At 40.8% G+C, this 24,318-nt stretch overlaps 1 protein-coding gene across 1 annotated transcript; it reads right to left on the bottom strand.

Moving 5' to 3' along the window:
• Window positions 1–9,781: 9,781 nt before the first annotated feature.
• Window positions 9,782–23,571, bottom strand: LOC148829153 (fructose-2,6-bisphosphatase TIGAR B-like). Its single transcript, XM_088923830.1, has 6 exons — window positions 23,400–23,571; window positions 22,327–22,364; window positions 19,942–20,063; window positions 16,228–16,305; window positions 14,541–14,651; window positions 9,782–12,098 (listed from the first exon to the last, which is right to left on the bottom strand). The coding sequence occupies exons 1-6, from the start codon at window positions 23,429–23,431 to the stop codon at window positions 11,688–11,690; spliced, it is 792 nt and encodes a 263-aa protein (XP_088779956.1). The 5' UTR covers window positions 23,432–23,571; the 3' UTR covers window positions 9,782–11,687.
• Between the last annotated feature and the right edge of the window lie 747 nt (window positions 23,572–24,318).

The raw sequence follows: 24,318 nt of genomic DNA, 5'->3' as shown, positions 1-24,318 counted from the left end.
AGGCCAAATAGAACACAGAGATGTCTGGGACAGGAATCAGCTTCTCTGCAGTGCCATAAGACACAATGCACAGCACTGCATATGTTATCCCAGGTAGATACAATTTTACAATGCATTACTTTTATCAATACAGAAATGCCTTCTGAAATTGAGATATCTTCAAAAGGGATGTTTTTGCAAAAAAGAGAAAGGGAGAGAGATTAATTTCAACAGGAAATCACCATTTTCATTGTGCATTAAAAACAAAACTGTAGCCCACAACTATCCTGTAAGGACAAGCTTCAATTAATCACACACTTGCTTTCTTCTACTATTCACTTTGCCTTGGTTAAATTTTAAACAGTAGATGGAATATAACTTAAAACTAAACACAATCATTTTCAGAATAGTGTTAAGAATGTGTTTTAAGAATTTTGCAAAAACTGTTTGACACTGATTTTTGTTGTTGGAAATCATTTATCGTGATTTATGTTTAACTATTTTTTTACAGTAATAGAGTACTTCAATAGTTAGTACTAGCAAAACAGTTATACACCTTTACCTTAGTGCTATATTAGAATGAAAACGTTTCATATGAGAACTTTTACAGCACTCATTTCTGTTTATAGCATCATTAAAAATATTGTTCTCTGCTTTTAATTATAATGGGCCTCTGAACTTAACTGTTACCTCCATATGTCAGTTTTAGATACTGACATCTTGTACTTGGTAAATCCAATGAACTATGTATGATTTATTCAGACTAAACTAGGAAACAAATATATTTATCGGTGCTGGACACCACCAGCAAATTAAATCAAAACCAAATAATGAAAATGTATTTATTTATATGTATTCACTTTTTCTTATTTATTATATTTATATAGATGCTTAATATTTATTGATAAATACGATCAGAAAACCTGTTTTGTTTCTTAAACTTTGTTCAAAATAAAAACTACTTTTTGCAATGTTTAAAAGACTGAAATGTTGTTTTTTTCCTCTAATTTTTCATAATCTGTGTTCAGAACATAAAAATAAAAAAACTACTAGAAAACGAGAATAGGCAATTCATCTCATCTTGTCTTGACCCAGAGACACAACCAAGTCATCCAACAGGATTTTAGAGGATTTGTGAGTTTGAACTGAGCCCAGCACTATTGTCTACTTTGAGTGTTTGAATAGAAGACAATTAAAGCTAGTGGTTGAAAATGTAGCTCTGAAATGATTGATACAGTATGTTATCACTTTGAACAATATGGTATCAGTCAAAATACTAAGAGTCACAGTCTAAGAATTACAGTAAATGTAATTTCTGTAGAAATCTCTAATTTGTTAGAGAAAATATGATTATTGCAACTACTGATATACTTGTATAGGCTGAGAACTCTAATTAATGTTGTAAATTGTATACTTTTCCTAACAACATTTTATTTAGTGCCTTTCATGAAAAGGTTTGTATAAACATCTGACATGCTGCCTGTATGATAATGTTCACAGAGGTGGTTAGTAAACACACATAACTCTGTGGACAGGTTTCTGCATGGTAAATCTCGAATTAATTTGAAAACTCGAAGATCTCCTCAAGCCCTAAGTTCATGCATCACAGATTTTCGACAACTACCTTCTCTTAATCTTGTCAGTGGCGCTCACCCTTATCGAAAGGGGGCACATTTCTTTTTGACATGCTGACATGCCCATTGTCACACAGTGCAGTGATTGGGTCCTTAGCATTTCTTGTAGTATGAGGTCTCATTTTATTTCACTTTTAACTTTTCTGCTCAGAAACTCACAGCATGGTGTTCCAGTAAGAGAATGAGATGAGAAAGAGATTCACTTCCTGCAGAGTGCAAAAGTAGTCATGGGAGACTAAATGACACTATTTATTGGGCTCTTTGCTCCATTATGTTAATAAGGCTATTGTGTAAGTAAAACAATATGGAATAATTAATTTTGTTTTTTTATGTTTCTCTTTGTGATAAACATTATCAAAGTTATGAAAAGGATAACAAAGCTTACATAATGTGTCTATTAATAAAATAACCTTGATGTTTATATAATACCCCTCATCATACATCATCTCAAAGTGCCATGCATTAAATCAAAACAATTGTGGACAGGAAGACAGGACTTGAGAGTGCTGACTGACAAATTTCATGTGGGCTGGGTGATCTGCCCACTGTCTTGAAGCAACAGCACAGAAAATTTGGTCTCCCACCGTTTGGAGACTTTACTGGGAACCAAAAGAAGGATAGAGACCAAAAACAGCAAATGAGATAAAGGTTTAGGATTTGGAACAAGTAAAAGTTTATTCCATGCTAAAAGAGAGGAAAGGAACCACAACGTTTCAGCTGTGGAGCCTTCTTTGGGTATGAGGTTTTGATTAATGAAGTAATGGACTGGCGGAAAACAGCTGGAAGGGGGAGTCGAAAGGCTCTGGGTAGGATTGATATTGTTAATGGCATCAATAACCGAGTGTTGTCAGTTGCTGGTGAAGAGGAGTCATCAGCAAAATATGCTCTGAGCCAAATCCTGCGGTAAAAGTGGTTGAGGTCAACTTTGGTTTGGGGGATGTCCAGCTTCTTGGGGACTGGTACAAAACCGAGGCCTTTGCTGAGAAGAGATCGCACATCCTGTGAAAGGGAAAGATCTGAGAGCAGTTACAACAAGGTTAGGATTAGTGGAGGTAGTAGGGGTGTTGATGGTTTTTTTCTGTAGAAGATGATTGAGTTTTTTTATCCTTCTCTGAGGTGAGGAACTGGTAAAGTTTGGAGTTGAGGGATCTGGTGAGGTTAGTTATAAAGGGAAGATGATGTGGAGCTGTTAGCCGTACAAATTGCCCACACCCGAAGAAGGCTCCACAGCAGAAACATTGTGTGTCCTTTCTTCTCTTTTCAGCATGGAATAAACCTTTTACTTGTTCCTTTGCAGCCTACGCATGCTGACGCAGCTACCTACTTGAACTACTAGGTTTAGAATTAGTTCACTGTACTGATTTAGTCAGAAGCCAAACTGGTTTGGCCCTTCAAGGTGAGCAGCAGAATTTTGAATCTCATTCTGAAATCCACAGGGAGCCAGTGCAGGGAAGCTTAAAGTGGTGATACTGTATATGCTCATGCGTTCTAGTTTGGTTAAAATCCAAGCTGCTCAGCTCAGTACAAGCGGAATAATACAACCTAAGAATGTGTCTGGATACACCAGCAAGCACGGCTTTAAAAAAAATCGAGCCTGAAAAAGAACAAAAAAAGACACTATCTTTTCTGTATCAGACTGGGGGAGATGTGAATGGATACAAGTGAACACCGGCTCAAAAAGAAAGGCTCCTGTCAAAGGATCTTGATGTCAAGAATCCTAACCTGAGTGATTGGACCGATTGTCAGACCATCAATATTCCAACTACACCTGATACATTTGCAGAAATGAAAAGTCAGCATAACTTTGGTCTTATTAAAGGTCAGATACAAAAGGTTTTGTTGGATCTGTTTTCTAACCTCAGCTGCACAGGGTGACAAGGTGAATAGTGTTTAATTACGTAAGGATTTTTGTAAGCTTAAATCTGGAGGTCATTTGCATAGAAACATAAAACTTATGCAGTCCCTTTGGAGAGTCTGACACAACGGTAACATTTTTCTAACTGCTTCATCCAGTTCAGGCTTGCAGGGGAGCTGGAGTGAGCCACAGACACAGGACAGGATACAGCCTGGACAGGGCACCAGAACGTCACAGGAAACACTCAGACACGCACATACAGTACTCACACCCAGGCCAATTTTCCTAGAAGCCAATTAACCTACCAGCGTGTCTTTCAACAGTGGGAGGAAACCAGAGCACCAGGAAGAAACCCACACAAACTTGGGGAGAACATACAAAACTCCATATAGCATACAGCACCCAATAACTTATCCCTGGGCCCCAGCATTGTGAGAAAGCAATATTAACCATTATGCCACCATGGTGCCCCAAATAACATAATATTCTACTCTATTACACAACCAAATTTTCATATATATTTCACACCTCAAGCTTCCCATGTATTTGGTTCCAGCCATCAGTAAAGCCTATAGATGAAACCAAAAACTCCTCATATCTTGGCAGGAATTAAAATTCAATTCTCAGCCATATTTTGTGGTTTCTGGGTTAAAATGATAATCCTCAAAATGTTACGTTGTAGACTCTAGAAAAAGGAATTTCATTGCATTTAAACTGGCGAACAAAACCATTAATTTGCATTCCAAACAAATTCAACGACTAGTAAGTCCAAATATGCATACAGTATTTATTTATTGCTCTTTTTGCAGACTGGTGTCTTTTTTTTAAACCTTTTAAATTTAAACTTGGTGATATGCAACACACAAACAGTTGTGAAAAAGGTCGAGAGGAGTAATGGGTTTCAATAAAAGCATTTAAATGAAGGAACAATGTCAGTTCTTCCACTGTTACCTGTAATGGATATTCCAAGTGGCCTGTATCTGTGATGTAACGGAATCAAGATTCTAATCGCATCTCGGAGAGCTGCAGAGAGTTCAGTGGACATTTACCATCTATCAGCTGCTACCTCAGTGGTAAGGAGCCACATTAAGGCCCAGATCAACAATAACACCAAAAATAGTTTTTATGATCGTGCTCGTTTTATGCATGAGCTACTCTGGTCATGCGATGACAAAAACGCTGACACCTTTAAAGGACAAAAGCAGTCAACGGAAAACTGTTTGTATCAAAGTACTGCCAATATCTTAACTTTTCCAAACAACTCAACATGGGCATCCAAAACTGTATGTAACACCTGCTTTTGAAATTATCCAGGTTTTAGATCGGTTGCCCGTGGTTATGAGCTTGTCAGAAGAACAAAGGTCCTGGAGTCTAAATGATACTTTGGAAGATGATCAGAAATTAAGTGGCAAAACCAGATCTTGAGAACCTGCTGACATTGTACGCAACGGTACTCCCTGGCTCGGTGGTTAGCATTGCTGGCTCACAGCACTGGGGCAATGGGTTCAGTTCCAGACCTGGAGTGCTATCTGTTTGTATGTTCTTTCTGTGTTCACATGGGTTTCCTCTAGGTGCTCTTGTTTACTCCCACATTCTACCACATTCTTCCTCTCAGAGACATACTAGAAGGTTAGTTGGCTTCTGGGAAAATTGGCCTTGGTATGAGTACATGTGTTTGTGTCTGTGTGTGTGTGTGCCCTGCAACGGACAGGTGTCCCATCCAGGGTGTATCCTGCTTTGTGCCTCATCGCCTGCCGAGATATGCTCTGGCTCCCCCTCAACCCTGAATTGGATGAAGTGATTGGAAAATTGATGGATGTTCACAGACAACGCTGTTTCATGGTATGGGCAACAGAGATTAGCAGCAGTAGAAAGGGGCAGTTGTTTAACAGTTTTTAGAAAGTGGTACATTATTATTTCAATTGTATTACTATTCTTATTTGTATTCCACATACTTCCAATTCAACTGGCTGCTTACAGGGGGGAACAGTTGAGTGAGGCCAGGGAGAAGAGAAGAGGTGGCATAATACAACATTGAAAAGGTCGCGTTACCTATTTGTTGACATCAGCAAGCATCATTTTTAGTGGTTGATAATCAATATGCATCTGTGTTCTTCACATTTTTACTCAGAATTCAAAATATTAGGGGTTTGAAGGAATATTTTAAAAAATGTCTCTTCTTATTTTTTAGGTTTCTGGCCCTTGTACAAAAAAATATCACATCCGTGTGGAACATAAGCAACACACAGTTCAAGCTTGCAGAGGTCTAACACATTATTTGAAAGGGGGTTCTTAATCCAATCAATATCCAGTCAGCATTGCCACTAACATCTTAGAGTAATCCTTTCAATTCTTTGTGCGTGAATGATATCCCGTCAGCTCTGTTGGAATAAAAGACAAGCCAATGGGACAATGGGGAAGTGGGTCTGGAAAGAAAGGGCAAAAACGAAGTGGGCAGCCTTATGACGCAGACGCTACTGAGCAGTACTGAGCTGAGCTCACAGGCTTAAACCAAAATGCAGGACTTCCAGCCTCTCTGTGAGACTCCAGGTAGCTGAGGAGGCTGCAAGACTGCAGTGGCTTAGCAAAAAGAGAAGAGCAGGCAGGCTGGATTTAAGGGGTTTGATATTGGGCTGCTGGAGAGCTGGCTGTGGTCTGTCTGGATTCTAGTGAGGCCAATAGGAGGAGGGCTGCCCGGATTTTGGGCAAAGACAATGGGGCCAGCAGGTCCAGCTGGTGGAGAACATCCAGAGAGGTGATTCTCTGCAGGATCGGCGCTTCGGGAGCTAGTCAGGTAGTAGTGATTGGAGAGTGAACACAGAGAGCCCGATGGCTCTAAGGAGCTCAATGTCAGAGCACTGATTGAACGGAAAAATAGCCAGATTAAGAGGCAGATTGGACTGACTGATTGATTGGATGACTGGCTGCCTGATTGAAAGGACAAGCGGCCTGACCTCTTCCTCACGGGACCGGCCAGACACTGAAGGCTCATGCGAATGTTAGGGTCACCCGTGGCAACGGGACACTGTGCGCCGGCCCCGGCTCAGGCACAACAAGCAGTACGTGTGAGCTAAGTGTCACAACGTGTGTGTATTGACCCCCCCCCCCTACATGCAGGAACTCTAGCTGACTATGCCACCTAGCAATTTTAAGGGTTCTAGGACCCTGCTCCTCACAACAGGCTCATAGTTTCCCCAGAATCACCACCACAGTACCAGACCAGCACAAGGCAGTTAGACTACATTGCAGTTTGTATTCTATACAATTCTACTGCAATCAGTTATCCCTGTCAACAGCAATCAAGAACACAAAAAAATGCATCCACAAGGGGCACAAACAAAAAAGTAAACATATTAACCTTACGGTCCAGAGTAACCCAAAACAAAAGGTCCCAGAATAAAAACAAAAGAGTCCAACAGCACCACTCTCATGAATACAGCCTGTCTAGGCATCCAGGTGTACAGTACCTCCTACTGCCACACCGAAGAAAGGCGGGAAACTCTGCGTTGGTTGCCAATAGCGTCGCCTTCAGTTCCATAAGCCCCGAACATGGTGGTCCATTTCTCTCCCCACTTCCTGGTCACAGGAAGCAGGGAGGGAAGAAGACGGTGCCTGAGCCTTTCTCTGCTGCTCTCCGTCATGTCTCCCACTCATCTCTGAGTCCTCTCCTGCTTACAGTGCTGCAAAATCTTTGTCCCAAATCCCCTTCTCTTGTGCTCCCACTCATGTAGACATAAAACCTAAAAAAGTGAGGGCTGATTTGATGAATCAATGGACCAGGTGTTACTGGGGATTGTCCCTTTCTCCTTTGTTTCTGTGCTTCCTTTCTTACTCCCCTCTAAGGAAGCCACTTCCAAAACCCCAAAAGCCATTACTGACGGCATGGTAATCAACAGGCATACTAGGCAAACAGTGTTGTTCATGGATTGTGGTTTAGCAGCTACCCTGCAGTCTGGGCCAGGAAGGTTTGGAGACCTTGGCTAAATGATGGAAGCATCATTTGATGGAAGCAAAAAGAGCACAATACAGTAAATCCCGACTGAAACCCTGTATGTAACATTGTACAGTATGTATACTTGCATGCAATATCACCCAGCAGCCATATCACCCTGCAACTCACAACTGGCAACCCACTGAAGTTACGCAGGTGTGAGCCTGGCCAGTACCTGGATGGGAGACCTCCTGGGAAAAACTAAGGTTGCTGCTGGAAGAGGTGTTAGTGGGGCCAGCAGGGGGTGCTCACCCTGCGGTCCACGTGGGTCCTAATGCCCCAGTATAGTGATGTGGACAATATACTGTAAACAGGCGTCGTCCTTTGGATGAGACGTAAAACTGAGGTCCTAATTCTCTGTGGTCATTAAAAATCGCAGGGCATTTCTCGTAAAGAGTAGGGGTGTAACCCCGGCGTCCTGGCCAAATTTCCCACTGGCCCTTACCAATCATGGCCTCCTAATAATCCTCATCTATGAATTGGCTTCATTACTCTGCTCTCCTCCCCACTGAGAGCTGGTGTGTGGTGAGCGTTCTGGCGCACTATGGCTGCCGTCGCATCATCCAGGTGGGGCTGCACATTGGTGGTGGTGGAGGGGAGTCCCCATTACCTGTAAAGCGCTTTGAGTGGAGTGACCAGAAAAGCGCTATAAAATTGTAAGCAAATATTATTATTATTAAGTAACTAGAGCTCCTGAGCCACTGACCTGCACCCACTTCATTCACTCCGACAGTTGTAGTAAGCACAGCTGTTGCTATTGATTTTCATCAAAGTCAAACCAAACTAGCATCAATGTGTGAAAAATCGAGCACTGTTGCTCCTCAAGGCTAGAAAAGTTGCATTTACAGCAAGGACTCCATGCAGTATAGGGCATTATAGTGACAATCTCTTGGGTATCTAACAATATGTACAGTGTATTGCATTTTTTACTTTGGAGATTCTTTTCCATAAGGTTTTTCAATACGAGTCTGTGAGTCTTCGGGTTACAAGGGACAAATACAGAAGGTGAAACAAAAAAAATACAACAGCCGCAATACTCCCAAAAGGTGCTGTATGATGATGCAATGTAATTCTGGGTTGTTAAGAATTGCAAAGAGCAGAGGTCAAAGATAAAACCTGTAAGTCACAGGAACAGAAGTTCTAATTTATAACTCCACAATAGTAACATTATTTGATTCCCAAAGTATTTTAGATTTTTTAGGTCTTCTTCAATTAACATTTGTTAGTCTGTGATTGGCATTGCCATTGGTTTTACACTAACCAACTATACATCAATGATTGTTTCCTTATAGTACGTATAGGCATATAATACTTTGGAATAAAATTTAGTATAATCATTATACTGTAACCTTCACATGAAGATCATTTTTACCACTCTCTCTTCTTGTTTTATCTGCTCTGAATTGTTTTGACATTGTCTGTTGCATCCTGCAGTCAAATAGCTTTTCTGCATACTGTATGCCTGAAAAATGAATCTAAAAGCATTAAGAAAAATAAACTGTTTACACCTGAAAACATTACAGTATATACAGTACCTAATACATGTATTTCTGAATATACTAGGTTTTCTACTAATGGTAACTATGGACACTACGTTATGTTTGCTAGACACAATTTAAAATAATTTGACTTTACTGACTGTATTGCACGTATTGTATTGTTATATTATTGTAACATTTCGTTACACTGTTGCTGTGTTGACTGTGCTAAGCTGCTGCTGCACTGCAAGTTCCCTCACGGGATCAATAAAGTATATAACTGGTTCTGAAGAGATGGGCAAACTAGGAGATATAAGAAAAAGAAAAACAGAACCATATAAAACAGTCAAGATCATCCAATTCCTTTACCACTACAAATTCATTAGGAAGGCTTTTCTGAACTATGTGATTATTCCGCCTTAACATTCATATTTCCCACGTACACCCCTCTACACATCTCCTTTTTTGTGAAAGTCAATTTAAACATATGCGTGTTTCGGGGGGGGCAGATGATGTAATTCTAAGTTCGCAGATGGAATCTTTTTGGTATCCCAGAAGAGACAGATTTAAACACATTCTGTAGACCCAAGTCACTGTGAATAGCTACTAGCAGGTTCATTCTAAGCAAACTTTGATTTAAATTGCTCGATGTGAACAAAAACTGCAGAGCAGCTCACATTATGAAAAGATTTAACAGTCGTCTCAATTGGCTTAGGCAAGATGGTCTGCAATATTTGCTTAGCGGATTTGCTTTAGATTATTAAGGAAATCTCCACTGTCTCCCCACTACACATACCAACACCTCCTCTCTGCTCCCTCCCATAAAACACTAAAGGGAAAAACATTACTTTAATAAAAGTTTATTAAATTAAAATGTCTGGTACAGGTTAAAAGGTTTTTCCATGAAGGAAACAAAAACAGTAAAATATGCTTTCCCCAGTGGAAGTTTTGCTTAGAGCTGGGTGGAATTTCATATTTTTTTAATATATGCTAAATGCAGTTATAGATATAAACACTGGCATTCTCCATCTCACAGTAATTGTATTCAATACTTAATTCATTACAATGTATTAAATGTAATACTGTAGTGCTTTTAAACCATATGGGAATGCTCTAAATTAGGGGTGTGAAAGGCAGTAATGAAAGGTTCATAAATGGAATATATTAAATGTCATCAGTGTGACAACTGTAATAACTAACCTATACTGTAGATTGATTGGATATTACAGTAAACCCTCAGTTTAACAGACTTATGGTGGTGTCTGTTATTGCTGAATATCCATTAAATTAAGAATGACATTTTTTAATCCTACAACACATTATGTATATATACTTTCTGAATTTTTTTTACAAATGTTTCTTACAATTGCAATTAACACAGTCAATGAAAATTGTTCCCATGCCTTTTACATCATAAAGATACAAATATATCTTTATTTCATATTATTATATTCTATAAAATTCCCTAAAGCATAAAAAACACAAACACAAATCGCAAGCAACTGACCTACAGTACACCTCTAGGGTACCTTTGATAGGCCTTAAACTTAAACTCAACATATTGGTAGAAATTCAACGTATATTTTTTAAAATGATCGTTTAACAATTCACTAAAGCACGCACACAACACCCATCATGAGCAATTCGCAAATCCCTATACCAATTGCCATACACATTTCCTGTTACTGCGGGGAACATTTCTGATTTTATAGACGAAATCCCTCTTTAGTAACTGTTAAAGACTGTTAAAGAGAGATCCGCTGAACCAAAGGTTTACTGTAATAACAAAACTTAGATCTTGATCATAACCTGAATCACAATTGTTAAACACACATAGAGTGACGAGTTTATTTTGATGCTAAACATATTTAGGATACTTAAAAAATCGTGATATTGGAGATGGAGAATGCCAATATTTACGTCTCCTACTGAACACACATGCTATTTTCATCGGAAAAGATCTCAATGGGGTTTAACAAGATTCTTCCATCTTTTACCAACACAGTTTTCCTAGAAGTACTGTAGTTGAGATCATTTTTCTAAGCAACTATGGTAAATCTAGTGTGTGTGGGGGGGGAAGCTTTGTGAATAGGGCCCTTTGTTTTGTAGTGCATAACTCCCGATTATTAAGAATGTGATAAAAACACACTGGGAAGACATTAAAACCAACCATATGATAAAAATAACTTCATCACTTGGCTCTATGTTAAGCAGCCAGCTTAACATCAAGACACCCTAACTTATACTCCATGACAATACCTCCAAGTATTTCCAGGAAGCAGTGGGAAAACACTTTAAGTTTTAGGATTTTACAACAAGATTGCTTTTGAATTTGATGGAAATAACTGTGCCTGGGCCGTGGATGGAACTTAGCAGCTTCATTCAGGCTTTAATTTCATTTTTAGAGTCGGGTTGTTTCTATATTGGCACTCCTGTGAAAAGGGTCAAATATTTCATTCAGAAGGCTCCTAGTTTAGTCATCCTGTAATCTTGTTTCCACTGGGGTACGCTAAACCAACCCAGAAAACATGGAGGTGTTAATACTGTGCCAAGGGGACTCTTGAATTACACAAGAACCCACCGTTGAGCAGAATGGGAAAGTGCTGTATCATCGAAATGTAGCGGACGGATTTGAATAGGGGGTGGCCAACTAATCTGAGGGCACTCTGAATTTCAAAAGTCTAACCCACACTGTTTCCGTGCTTGTTTACTGGCCGCTAACACACAGGCCTCCGAGTTTGAACACTCAGCTATTTTTCCTCACAAAGCGCTTCGAGGTGATCAGTCCTGTTGATAAAAACGCACTGGGCCGCCGGCAGGAGCTTCTCCCCGCGGCGCACAGTGATGACGAAACGACACATCCCCGTGTTGGGGCAGGCAGAGAAGACCTGGGACATCTTGAGGTGTGGGGGAAGAGCGCATTGCAGCTCCTCCACGAAGTACTTCATCGTGTCCCTCATGTACGCGCCGTGGCTGACCACGAGGGCGTGGGGCAGGGGGCCCAGGAGTCCGTCCGCGGGGAGCCCCTCGGGGCGGGGGTCTTCCTCATCGGGCACCGTTATCTGCCCCTCTGGGGCCCCTTGGCGGCCGCTTTGGGAAAGGTGCTCCGACAACATCTGCTGGCACAGGGACTGCACGAAATCTCTCACTCGGGACCTCACCTGAAAAAGCCAAACCAAACCACAACAAGGCCTCACCGCCATGCCCAGTGATGCACATCGTCTTCGCGGAAGATAAGATCACTTTATTGTCCATATACAATTTCTTGCATTAAGGAAGTGACTGCTGAGGTGAAGTCGTTGCAGTTCTATGTTCAATATTACTTTCCTCTCTCCCTTAACTTTTAATATTTTTTTTAATACGCCTTGTTTCTAAAGTCAAATTTGGCCTTTCATCTAGTAAAGTGCCCGCAAGGTCAATTCAACTTGTATTTTATTGCCCAATGTACAATTAACTTTACCTGCACAAAATGACACTGACAAGAGTGAGGCTGTTTTCTGTGTTTTCTCAGACCCTCTAGTGGAAAGTGTAATTGCTCTTTATAAGAGAGAGATAAGATCACTCTATTAGCCAGATACAATTTCTTGCATTAGGAATTTGTCTTTTCACATACCCCAGCTTGCTCTCCATGAGACACAGACACACGGACAGGGAGAGAAGCTTGGGGTCAGAGCGCAGGGTCAGCCATTTATACGGCGCCCCTGGAGCAGTTGGGGTTAAGGGCCTTGCTCAGGGGCCCAACGGAGTAGGATTCCTCTGCCGGCCGTGGGATATGAACCGGCAACCTTCCAGGCACAGGCGCAGATCTTTAGCCACAGAGCATCAGTGATGAAGCTTACGGGCTGAAGCGACATGTGACTATATTTCACTCCGCTCCTCTCTGTGAGCATAAGCATGGGATTTATCCTTTGGGATGTACCCGTCATGTAGTCGAGGCTCCTGTGCCAAAGACGAAACCATATGAGGGCCCGTAACGAACAAATCCCCTGGTTTCCTTGAACCGTTTCAAAATGATTTCTTCTAGTTTTCTAACAGGGGAGAGGACGCAGAAAGTGCACTGCATTTCGGTATTAAACTAGGATTAAAAAGAAAAAAACTGTATCAATTACCATACTATAAACGGCAGCTGTATTACTGCTTTCTATAATTGGGTGCTCACAATACGGCTGTGCTTACACTTGTGTATACTGTAGGTGTTAAAAGAGCAATTGTTTCAAAAGCTTTCTCTCCATTACCTAGGTGTCCCCTTCAGTTATTCAATATATAAATTCTTCAGCTTTGCTTCGAGCATAAATATAGAGAAGAGGTCCTGCTTTCCATATGAAATGAACAAATTACAGATAAAGAGTGTTCAAATTCAGGCTGGTGACACTGCATTTAGTTTTCTTGGTTGCATATCGCCATCTTGTGGTGAATCCTGCTAAGCACCCCCCAAAATTGGCAGTGCACAGAAAACCATTTATTTTTATTAACAATAATAATAATTGCTTACACTTATATAGCGCTTTTCTGGACACTCCACTCAAAGTGCTTTACAGGTAATGGGGACTCCCCTCCACCACCACCAATGTGCAGCCCCACCTGGATGATGCGACAGCAGCCATAGTGCGCCAGAACACTCACCACACATCAGTTATCAGTGGGGAGGAGAGCAGAGTAATGAAGCCAATTCATAGATGGGGATTATTAGGAGGCCATGATTGATGAGGGCAAATGGGAAATTTTGGCCAGGACGCCGGGGTTACACCCCTACTCTTTACAAGAAACGCCCTGTGATTTTTAATGACCACAGAGAGACAGGACATCAGTTTTACGTCTCATCCAAAGGACGGCGCCTGTTTACAGTATAGTGTCCCCGTCACTATACTGGGGCATTAGGACCCACATAGACCGCAGGGTGAGCGCCCCCTGCTGGCCCCACTAACACCGCTTCCAGCAGCAACCTTAGTTTTTCCCAGGTGGTCTCCCATCCAGGTACTGACCAGGCTCACACCTGCTTAGCTTCAGTGGGCTGCCAGTTGTGAGTTGCAGGGTGATATGGCTGCTGGCTTATAAAGTTTACATATACACTATTTTAAAAAGGGTTTGTATATTATTCAGAGCAACAGACACTATAAGAATGGCTGATTATTTTAGATCTATGCCTTGTGCTGTACAATTTTAAGTCAATTACTACAATAAAGACACCACGATCGAATGGTGGTTAGCACAATTTCCTAATGGTTCTAGGGTCCAAGCCTTGGGCACTGGTCTGTATGGAGTTTGCATGCTCTCCCGCGTTTGCATGGGTTTTTAGCTGGGTGTTCCAGTTTCCTACCACCTCTTAAAAGACAAGCTGGTCAAAGTTATTTCAAATGATCTCTTTCGCCACGACTCTTCCAACACACTGAGATGTCCCAGCAAAGGGGCCAGAGTGGTCCTACTCTTGATTTTGCACCTGCGGCTTCTGGGATAGACTCCGGCGCCTTACCGAACGTGCAGGGATGGAGGCTGACTCCAGTCAGTGCCAGCCTTTCCCGAGCGAGAGAACAGTAAAAATAAAAAAAAAGAAGCCATTTACTGTCCTCCTCTCTAGTGCCACTTCCCCGAGATGAGCAGATTACCTGTTCCTGGGTCTCTCCCCCCGGAGGAGTGAAGTGTGGACATAGCTGGCCTGCTGCTTTGGCCATATTCTTCATTTCGTTCACTGGCTTCCCTTCCGCGATCCCAAAGCTCTGCAAAGGAACGTCACACACTGCATACACGGGCTTCACTAACACACTGCTAACGGCATCTCTGGAATAAAATCTAGCTGAAACAAATGAAGGTTTTGGTGTCATTCTGCTGCGTGCTTCTGACTCACTGTGATACTCTGAAGTGACTGTTGCATCACCGATAAATCGGGTGGGTGGCTGCGTCAGCATGCGTAGGCTGCAAAGGAACAAGTAATAGGTTTATTCCCATGCTGAAAAGAGAAGAGAGAAAACACAACGTTTCGGCCGAAATGTTGTGTTTTCTTTCTTCTCTTTTCAGCATGGAATAAACCTATTACTTGTAACCAATAAATAGCCTGTTTTAGTGAGCGAGCTGACTGGATGCAGGCGATTTAACTTTTTGAATGACAAGTGTGGCGAAAATCAAGATCCAATTTGTTACACTGAATATTTGTGGGATGCACTTAATCATTCCTTACACTTATATAGCGCTTTTCTGGACACTCCACTCAAAGCGCGTTACAGGTAATAGGGACTCTCCTCCACCCCCACTAATGTGTACCCCACCTGGATGATGCGACGGCAGCCATAGTGAACCACCACACACCAACTCTCAGTGGGGAGGAGAACAGAGTGATGAAGCCAGTTCAGAGATGGGGATTATTAGGAGGCCATGATTGGTAAAGGCCAATGGGAAATTTGGCCTGGACACCGGAGTAACACCCCTACGCTCTTTGAGAAACACCCTGGGATTTTTTCCAGCTTTTTTACAGCATAGCATCCCTGTCACTATACTGAGGCATTAGGACCTACACAGACCGCAGGGTGAGCGCCCCCTACTGGCCCCACTAACACCTCTTTCAGTAGAAGCCTTAGCTTTCCCAGGAGGTCTCCCATCCAGGTACTGACCAGGCTCACACCTGCTGAACTTCAGTGGGTTGCCAGCTGTGAGTTGCAGGGTGATAGGGCTGCTGGCACTTGGGAAAACAGGTGGCATCAAGTGTATGTGTCAGAGACCAGTCAAAACGTTTTTGCTTTTCAGGCCCTATTCGAGTAATAGGACAGAATTCAGCAAGACTGTAATCGCTACCTGGTGTAAAGCATACAATACAGCTAGTATTACTTTTAACAACAGCCACACATGTGAATAGTTTAGTGTTAAAAGTCTCAGCCCTGTGTTGATGACAAATGTTAATTAGTCCAATTAATTTTCCCATGTCTGTCCAATAAAATGCCGGCACACCTGCCCCAAAAATTATTCCTGATACAGTATTAACTAAATTTGTTAAAGGTTTAAGTGGTAAATATTCTGATGCTCAGTAAACTATGAGCTCAGTCCCCTGCAAGAAACCTTCCTCTGAACTATTTCTTTAAAAGACTATCACTTACACTGAGCATTTTTCCCCCCTCAATGTTTTCATTGACATTCACAAAGACTGTACTACAAGTTATCCCACTACTTTCAAAATAACTGCATGAGTAGGGGACAATCTTTACAGGAGGTCCAGACTATTATATGACTGTTCATCTTATTTTATTTTATTTTTTATTTCAAGAAAAGAAAAATACAGATATAAAAAATACAAATGAAGCTCACTTTTTCTCGGAGTCTGTGATCGCAGACTATTTCCACACCATGGCTGTGTCTGCTTTTCTGAATGATTATGTCCGCTGTCTGAAAGGCAGAAATGACACATAAAATTTGCATCCCCTTCATCAATAGAATGTCCTTTTAAAATGTCCTTTAAATTAAACACCTTGGGTTCTCTTAGGATTCATATATTCCTAGTCCAGAAATTAACAACAATTACAAGAAACTCCTTTCTTTTTTTTTATCAAAAAGTCACTTTCCATTAAGAACAGCTCTGTGGTTACAAAATGATGCAATAAAGGCACTGAAACGAAACACTGTAAATGTACATGAATGTTCATATTGTGGCTTAGAATATACAGTTGTCTTTTATCTGAAATTGAATTAACTCTTTTATCTTAAAAGAGTGAATTAATGTCGGAAGTTCATTGTGAACTATTACCTCCATATTTCAATTGTTCACCCAGTATTAAGAAGCCTGAGGAAAACTCTGGAGCTGTTTATTCTATCAAACACTCCCATAAAACTTATACTTTCTTTTATAGTTTCATACCTTATTTTAAGAGTTTCTTTAGTTGGACTATTTCTGGGCTGTTTAGGGAGCAAATCAAGAATTTGGAAAGAGGAGTCAGGTGAAGGAATGAAAGCCCTGTGTGCATAAATAACTGATCAAAAGCTCTCATCCTCTTGTTGGAGTCCAGGAGTGTATTCCCTCTCACGCATTGTTTTGCATTGTGGGGAATTCTAGAACAGTTCGGGCCTAATATAAACTGCTGTTCCTTAAAACATATCTTTATGCACAAAACATAAGAACATAAGAAAAGTTACTAACAACAGGGCCTTCTGGCCTGATAGGAAGTTAATAGCGTATTGATCCAAGGATCTTACGTAGCCGACAGGACTAGTTCCACACTCCCACAACGCTTTGTGTAAAGAATTGCCTCCTATTCTTAGTTTTAAAATGTACTTTTACGTAATTTCCACTTGAGCCCTCTGGTGGGTGTTTCAATGGTCATTTCAAAGAAGTCTGCTGCGTTCACTTTATCTAAAAAGGTTTATTTGTTTCAGTCTGTCATTCCTATGAGTTTAAATGCTACCTTGATGGTTGCTCTAAAGGCTTCTTGAAGATGAATCTTGAAGTTATTTGGCGAGTTTTTTCAAATACCAACATAAAGACACTTTTTATATATCATTGCGCCCGCCCAACGAATACATGTCAGTAAGTATTTTAGTAAAGATAAATAAATCTAGAATACCAATCAAGACTGACAAATGCTAACCGGCTACTTTAATGAGAAGTCATACACTGCAAAGAAGGTGACACCACTCTGAAACTCGGCCACAACAAGAATTCAACAAGAAATTCCCATGATTTCAGAAATATCATAGTACATCTACAATATATTGGATAAAATAGATAAAAAGCTTTTATCTAAGTTCACTGGATCACAGCAGCAGAGATCTGTAGCTAGAAATGCAGTATCTTTGATGTATACTCTTTCATTACAAGAAGAAATGTCATTTCATTATATTGCACAAACATTTAAGTCTTTTTATGCTTTCATTTTTCTATTATTATTTGGAATTTAAACTGAAACATACTTCCGCATAATGGAACACAGTTTCCTCTACAGCACACTACTTACAGATGTTTCTTGCAATTTGAATGACAGTGGTGCTGCTGTAGTAAGTACAAAATACATTTTTTGGCAGATTGCTGTTTGTACCATGGTGAATAATTACGAGCGGCAGAAAAAAAGAATCTGCCTTTCCACAATATATATCCCTGCAAACAGACTAATGAAAGTCAAAAACAGACAAGCCAACTAATTATTGTTTGGAGTCACCCAAAGGAAATTTTGCTAGTAGCTAATCCTTGTGTGGTGTCCCTTTAAGGTCAACATTCAGATTTTGCAGGTACATACTGGCACCAAAATGCTTTTGACAGCGCCTTCTTCACAACCACATTTCACATTCTGACAACATATCTAAGAACAGGATGAAAAAAGGCCAAAATACTTCATTTTTTATTTTTTTTAACTCTTTAAAGGACCATACCGTTTAGAGGTGTAATTGAACTTTAAGCCCTTTACCATGCTGGCCGACCTGCTAACGTGGAAAACTTAAGCACTACGACAGCTTCTGCACTATTCCAGGGTCTCTGGCATAACACCTCACAGCCGTCTGTGAATGGAAACTACCAGGCTTCTCACATCACGTCAAAGCCCAGTTTCCGTGACAGTTACGCATATTTAAATAAGTTAGCTGTTCTAGGCAGGCATTAACAGCACTTACGCAGATACAAATAGCACTCTGCTACCTAAATCTTTACTTTCCGTCCTGGAACTGAAGTTTTCTATATTTACAGATTTTCCGGGGCATGTACTGTACGAACCCTGTTTACTAAAAGGTTTTTAATCAAAGCAACACGGCATGCGAGGAGTCAATTTAAATTAATGTGAGAAAGGAGATGGAGCACAACCAGAGATCCTGTGGCGATATCTTTTACAAGACACATTTTTCCCCATAATTACCATTGTGACGATGAAGGATATGCAAATTAGAAAACCAGCAGAACTTATTTAAAATGTAGGCATACAAACCTGGGCTGTTGTACAGCAACTTGTCTGCCTGACTTAAAACTATGTTCAACATACAGAAATATTTTAGTCTTAAAACATGTGCCTCATGTACCCACCAAACATACATGTGTTTTTTAAGATACAAGCAGGCTTAACTCACACCCCCTAATAAGGAGTAGACCTAAGTATTTAGTCTGAGGCATAAATTATTTTTACACAGGAAGAATGTATATGAAATCTAAACACTTAAAGTAAAAGAATGTTGCATTTAATACTTAAGACTTCAGTACCAGCAAGCATTGAGATGAGAACTCAATTAAACCTTTCGACAAATTCCAACACGTTTCATTGATGAGACTTCATGGAATTAACAGAGATGCTAAGACTGGCTGCACTTAAAGTACTTTAAAATATAGATTTACAAAGCTGTTCCAAAGCTGTTGATTTAAGGACAAAGATTGGGGATTTTGCCTTTTCACTTTTTAACAGAGGCATCTCTCACAATTCACCTTTGAGGAAATTTCAGATTACTGTTCTATTTAAACATATTTTATTTAATTTATTTATATTTTATTTATTTCTCTATCCAAAAACTTGAATTCCTACAGCTGCAAAACACCCATATCGGATAGTAGAAATTGCGACAGCCTTGCATGTGATGAGTTCTGATTCTGACTTCCCGGAACCAAGACCCTTCACCAATCAGTGACTATTACTCAAAACAATGCATAGCTTGTAAAGGAAGACAACTTAGTCCTGTAATAAAAAAACACCAGTCTTAAATATCTATATAGTATTCACACGAACTCATCTTACATACATAAGTTGACCAGCATTTGTTCAATCCCTAAGAACTATCCTGGCGAGAACAGTTGACAGACATCTGTCGCATACTGTTCCAAGTCAAGAACACATTGCTTACCAAAGAGAATCTACTCATTAAGCTGAGAGTTCCTCATATTTGATCAGAGAACCTATAAACCCGAGTATTTAACTGTTTAAGTCCACATATACATAAATAAAACTCTATATTTGAGCCTCCTTAGAGACTTAGTACATATCAGTGCTACTAAACCTGCTTGCTTTTCAAGGGAGCTTCTCTACTGCACGTAAAAAGCATTGCATGTTTCTTACTCACCTGCTTGGCACGCTGCAGATCACTTGAGAACACATTCGTGAACTTCAAATCCTTGAGGTACTGACCTGCGGCTTCTGCTTGCCTCACCCCCAGTGCAGACAACGGCTCATCCACACCCTGACCTTAAGTGACGAGAGCAGTAAAAAGCACAGCAGCTATCAACCAGTTTAACAACGTTAAGATTCCAGACCCAGAGAGGCCAAAACGTCAATCATCAACTGTGCTCAGACTTACAGGATGTGGATATTTTCATAATTGCACAAATCATGTGCTTGGGGGTCCATACAACTGATTAAAGACTGATGATTTAAGGGTGACCCATAAACCTGCCTGATAGTAGCTTATGAGGATAAAACACTTTTTGGTCACCCTGCTCTATTCAGAGCTAGAAGTCATGTCCCCTATCCACTGCTGATAAGACAAAACATGATTTGTCAGTGGAAATTGATCCACAAAGTTTTCTTTCTGGCCTGTTTAGGGAACTGGTCAAAAAAATACCTTCAGAAAATTCTCCCGAGCACAAGCAACGGAAGAGGCCAACACAGCAGTTGATGACTAACTTACATTCTTCATCTGATTGCACTTTTCACCCCGAAGGATTCCAAAACTGCTGACCTACAGAAGACCCACTTCATCCAAAACTGACGTGCAGCACCCACCTGGGTGACTTGTGGCAAGGCATTACGTATCTTCAGCCCGGCTATACAGCACATCAAGAAGGGAAGTGAGAATCCCTCATTATCTGAATTAAGGGGGGGAAACTTCGATAAGCGTGCAACCGTGGCGGAAAAGCAGGATGGGTCCTACAAGGATCACATCCTTGTGACGGCATGGGCATAATGCGAATAGCGCTGCATGACGTGCACGTTAAGTTAAAAGCAAATGATACTGCACAACGACCATCCAATGGCTTTGAGATTTTGATCCTAAGGTTTTGCAAGAACACTGCCGACACAACAGCAGCACTAGATACTGTCCATCCATCCATTTTCTAACACTTTGTCCAATTCAACATCAAAGGGGAACCAGAGCCTCTCCTGGCAAGTCATGGGCGCAAAGCAGGATACACCCTGGATGGGATGCCAGTTCATTACAGGGCAATAGACACTGTCCTCAGTCAGAAAACTGAGAGTTTCCACTTGTCGTTTCCATGAAGCCTGTAGCTTAGTTAGAAAGTTTTTTTTAAGTTTCTTACGTTTACAGCAAAAGACAAGCAAAGGTTCCAGGGAAGACTGTGGTATCGATCAAGCCTACGTCACTGATGCGTTCGACGACAATGTGGAACTACTTGCCATCATTAAGTTGTGCACATTCCCCAGCACTGACAACGCAGATATCAGTTCAGTTCAGTTTATTGTCATCTGCACAAGTGCAATGAAATGCACATATGCTCCAATACAAAGACATTAAGGAAACACCAAAAACATAAACACAGAGCAGCAGCAGCAGCAGCAGCAGCAACGAGTTATATAACATACAGCTTAAAGAACAAAACATCAGTGTGAGCCAGGGGTGGGGGTAGAGTTCAGGAATCTGCCAGCCTGTGGGAAGAAACTGTCTCTGAACCTGGATGTGCATGCCTTTATAGTCCTATAACGCTTACCAGAGGGAAGGGGAGAGAAAAAAAAAATGACTGGTATCCTTAGCGATACTTCCAGCCTTCCATCCTGAGACAGCGAGTTGTAAAAATGTCAGAAATAGAGGGGAGCTGTACTCCAATGATGGGCTGGGCTGACCTGATCACCCCCTGTAACGCCTTCCGGTCAGACAACGAGCTACTGCCAAACCACACTGTAATACCACACGTGAGCACACTTTCAGTAGCGCACCTGTAAAATGTGGTAAGGACAGATAGCTTGGGGGTAGGACATTCTCACACAACTTGTAGGGTTGCCATGCCACTGTCCTGTCTCTGTTATGGCACCAGAGGAGGACATCAGGGGGGGAAAAAAATGGTTGTTGAATGAAATGAAACCCGTGTCAAGACTACTCATCCAGAATTGCAGAGGATTGTCTCAGCTTTCATTCATATGCTTGGGTGCAACAGAATGGATTCTACTGTGGCTAGAGGATAGTTCCAACTACTGCAGTCTGAAAGCTACAAACAGTATTAATTTAGAGGACATCTCCGGTAAAGACAACTTTCAATTAATCAGCGAATAGGCTTAAGTGATACGTTATACTGATGTCATAACAGGTTCTCCACCGTCAACAAGCTATTAAATCTGATTAAAAAACAAGTTGCTTTTCTCACGCAGAAGTCGTCATATCCATGATAATCGGCTGCAAATCCCCCAAAAACTCTCTACTACACAATTTACTACACAAATTTCCCCAAGAGCAAAAGTTAGAAAAAAAATATTATAATATTAAAACTACAATTACCTTGCAGCAGTCTCTCCTTATTGTACCTTGTTTCGCCACTAAGAGAAAGTGATAGGACAGAAAAACAGGTCAACAAAAGATTTGATTAATTCTACTGCCAGCTAAATTAAGCCTCATTTCCTTACCGACTCCATCATTATCTCCTATACGGGAATTCCGAGTTTAATCACCCATTAATTTATAACAGGATCTTTTTATAATGTGAAAGATCATTTAAAAGTCCTATAGTTTAAAGTTCCAGTCGTGGAACATTAAAATGTCGATGAACCTCACGAATAAATCATTCTCAGATTATACATAAGGAACACAGTATTTAATTAAAAATAACACTGTGGAAGGCGAACGCTGTTTTTAGCGTAAAACTATGCTTTAACATTGCAATTTTTTTTAAAATAACCGCCTCATTACTTTTACATACTGAAACCAAGCAACGGCCTTTCAAATCTTCTCACGTTTATTCAGATTTTTCATTCGTTTTCGGTTTAGCATACCATCGCGGATGCTTGAGGTCAAACAGAATGAAACTCCTCAATGAATAGTCGGTAAGGAAATTAACACAAAATATATACAGTACAGTATATATATATATGCAGCCAGCTCCACGTTTCGGAAGAACTTCCATTCTACGTATTGAGTAGCACTAGTAGACCAAAATGCCACCGGTTTGACAACCTGTCATTCATTTTAAAACAGGACATTCATTTGACCTTACAGCGTGAAACGTTTCACAGCAACGTTGAGGTTTGTCATGCGGCTGCTACCGTACAAAGACTACAACACGTACAATGCCAACCCAATGTTGCTAACCCATGCATACGATTTAAGTATTATCGCTTTCATCAATTTGCGTTGGATATCCTTCTTTTGGGGGGGATGGGGGATTTTTTTTTTACAAATTCATTTTCAATTTTAAAAGGAAAGCCCGAAATGGCAATATTACAGTAGTTCCTCTGCGCCTATTTCTGGTTCACCTAAGGAAGCTAATCGAGCTGAACGTTCACGCCAGATCCTCTTAACCCCTGAAACTGTGTGCATTTCCTCCGAGCAACTGCTCACTGAGGGACTGTACTTACTGTCGGACAATTGTTAAGCCAAATTTAAGCATTTTTCATGGAGTTACAATCTTGTGGAAATGCTTTTACTCCCGACCCTCTTCTCCACAGATCCCAGGTGCGTGGTGCAGTGCAGCGTTTGGACGGATGGACCCTTACTGAAGTTTTAGCTATTTGACTATAGTCCCTGCGTGAGGAAGCCAAGCCAAAATAGACCAATTATATTAAAGGCAAAGAAGGAAGCCATTGTATTTAAAGGAGCCGTCAATTTTTTTTATATATCGTGGGAGTGTGTTCAATGGAAATGCTCTGAATAATGTTGGCACTAATTGAAAAAAAAAATGCGCGCACACACACACAAACGAATAAAATCAATGACAAATCATAGATTACGCTGAAATCGGGTTTTCATTCTTGGGTTCAGTATGTTTTTCTGTGCTCAAAAAAGAAGCTTTGTTGCCACCGTGTGGTAACTTGTGAAACAGCAGCTGCCTGTGGAGTTGGTTTGCTTGAACTGCAATTTCAGAACGAGAGGCCAAGCCCACCGTTAGGAAAGTACCAGCAAGCATTGAGATGCTTTAACATACTTTATTTGAAAGCCCGGGTCCTCTACTTTTTAATAACGCCTGTTGCACTGTGAAAATGAGTTTCCACGATTATGAAAACGAGCTACACAGTCAACAACCGCATTACTTCGGTTTGACTGGGCACCCAGGTAACCTGGGAAGCACATTTCTTTATTGCTTTATTTAGCCAGTTAATTTAGAACAAAGTCTCATTTACAGTCTTGACCTGGGGAGTATCTGTTTACACAGAAGGGCAATAACGTCAGCCAAATGAGTGAAGTTCTGTGTTGAAAGCTACAACAACGGAGGAACTGAAAACGTTTCTTTGGCAAAGAGTCAAGTCCAGAGTCCTCCCAAACTGTACTCCCAAACTG

This window comes from Atractosteus spatula, chromosome 8, assembly GCF_055471065.1.
Source record: "Atractosteus spatula isolate fAtrSpa1 chromosome 8, fAtrSpa1.hap1, whole genome shotgun sequence".
In the NCBI taxonomy this organism is placed as follows: domain Eukaryota; kingdom Metazoa; phylum Chordata; class Actinopteri; order Semionotiformes; family Lepisosteidae; genus Atractosteus; species Atractosteus spatula.
The sequence above is the reverse complement of the archived record's forward strand: the minus strand, read 5'-3'. Positions and strand labels throughout refer to the sequence as shown.

Coding starts and splice junctions, on each gene's coding strand:
- LOC148829153 (XM_088923830.1), bottom strand. CDS start 23,431: ATGCTTAAATTTGGCTTAACAATTGTCCGACA. Junction 16,306..19,941: donor ATCTGCAGCGTGCCAAGCAG/GTGAGTAAGAAA, acceptor TCTGCCTTTCAG/ACAGCGGACATAATCATTCA. Junction 12,099..14,540: donor GGGGAGAGACCCAGGAACAG/GTAATCTGCTCA, acceptor TGGCTTTTTCAG/GTGAGGTCCCGAGTGAGAGA.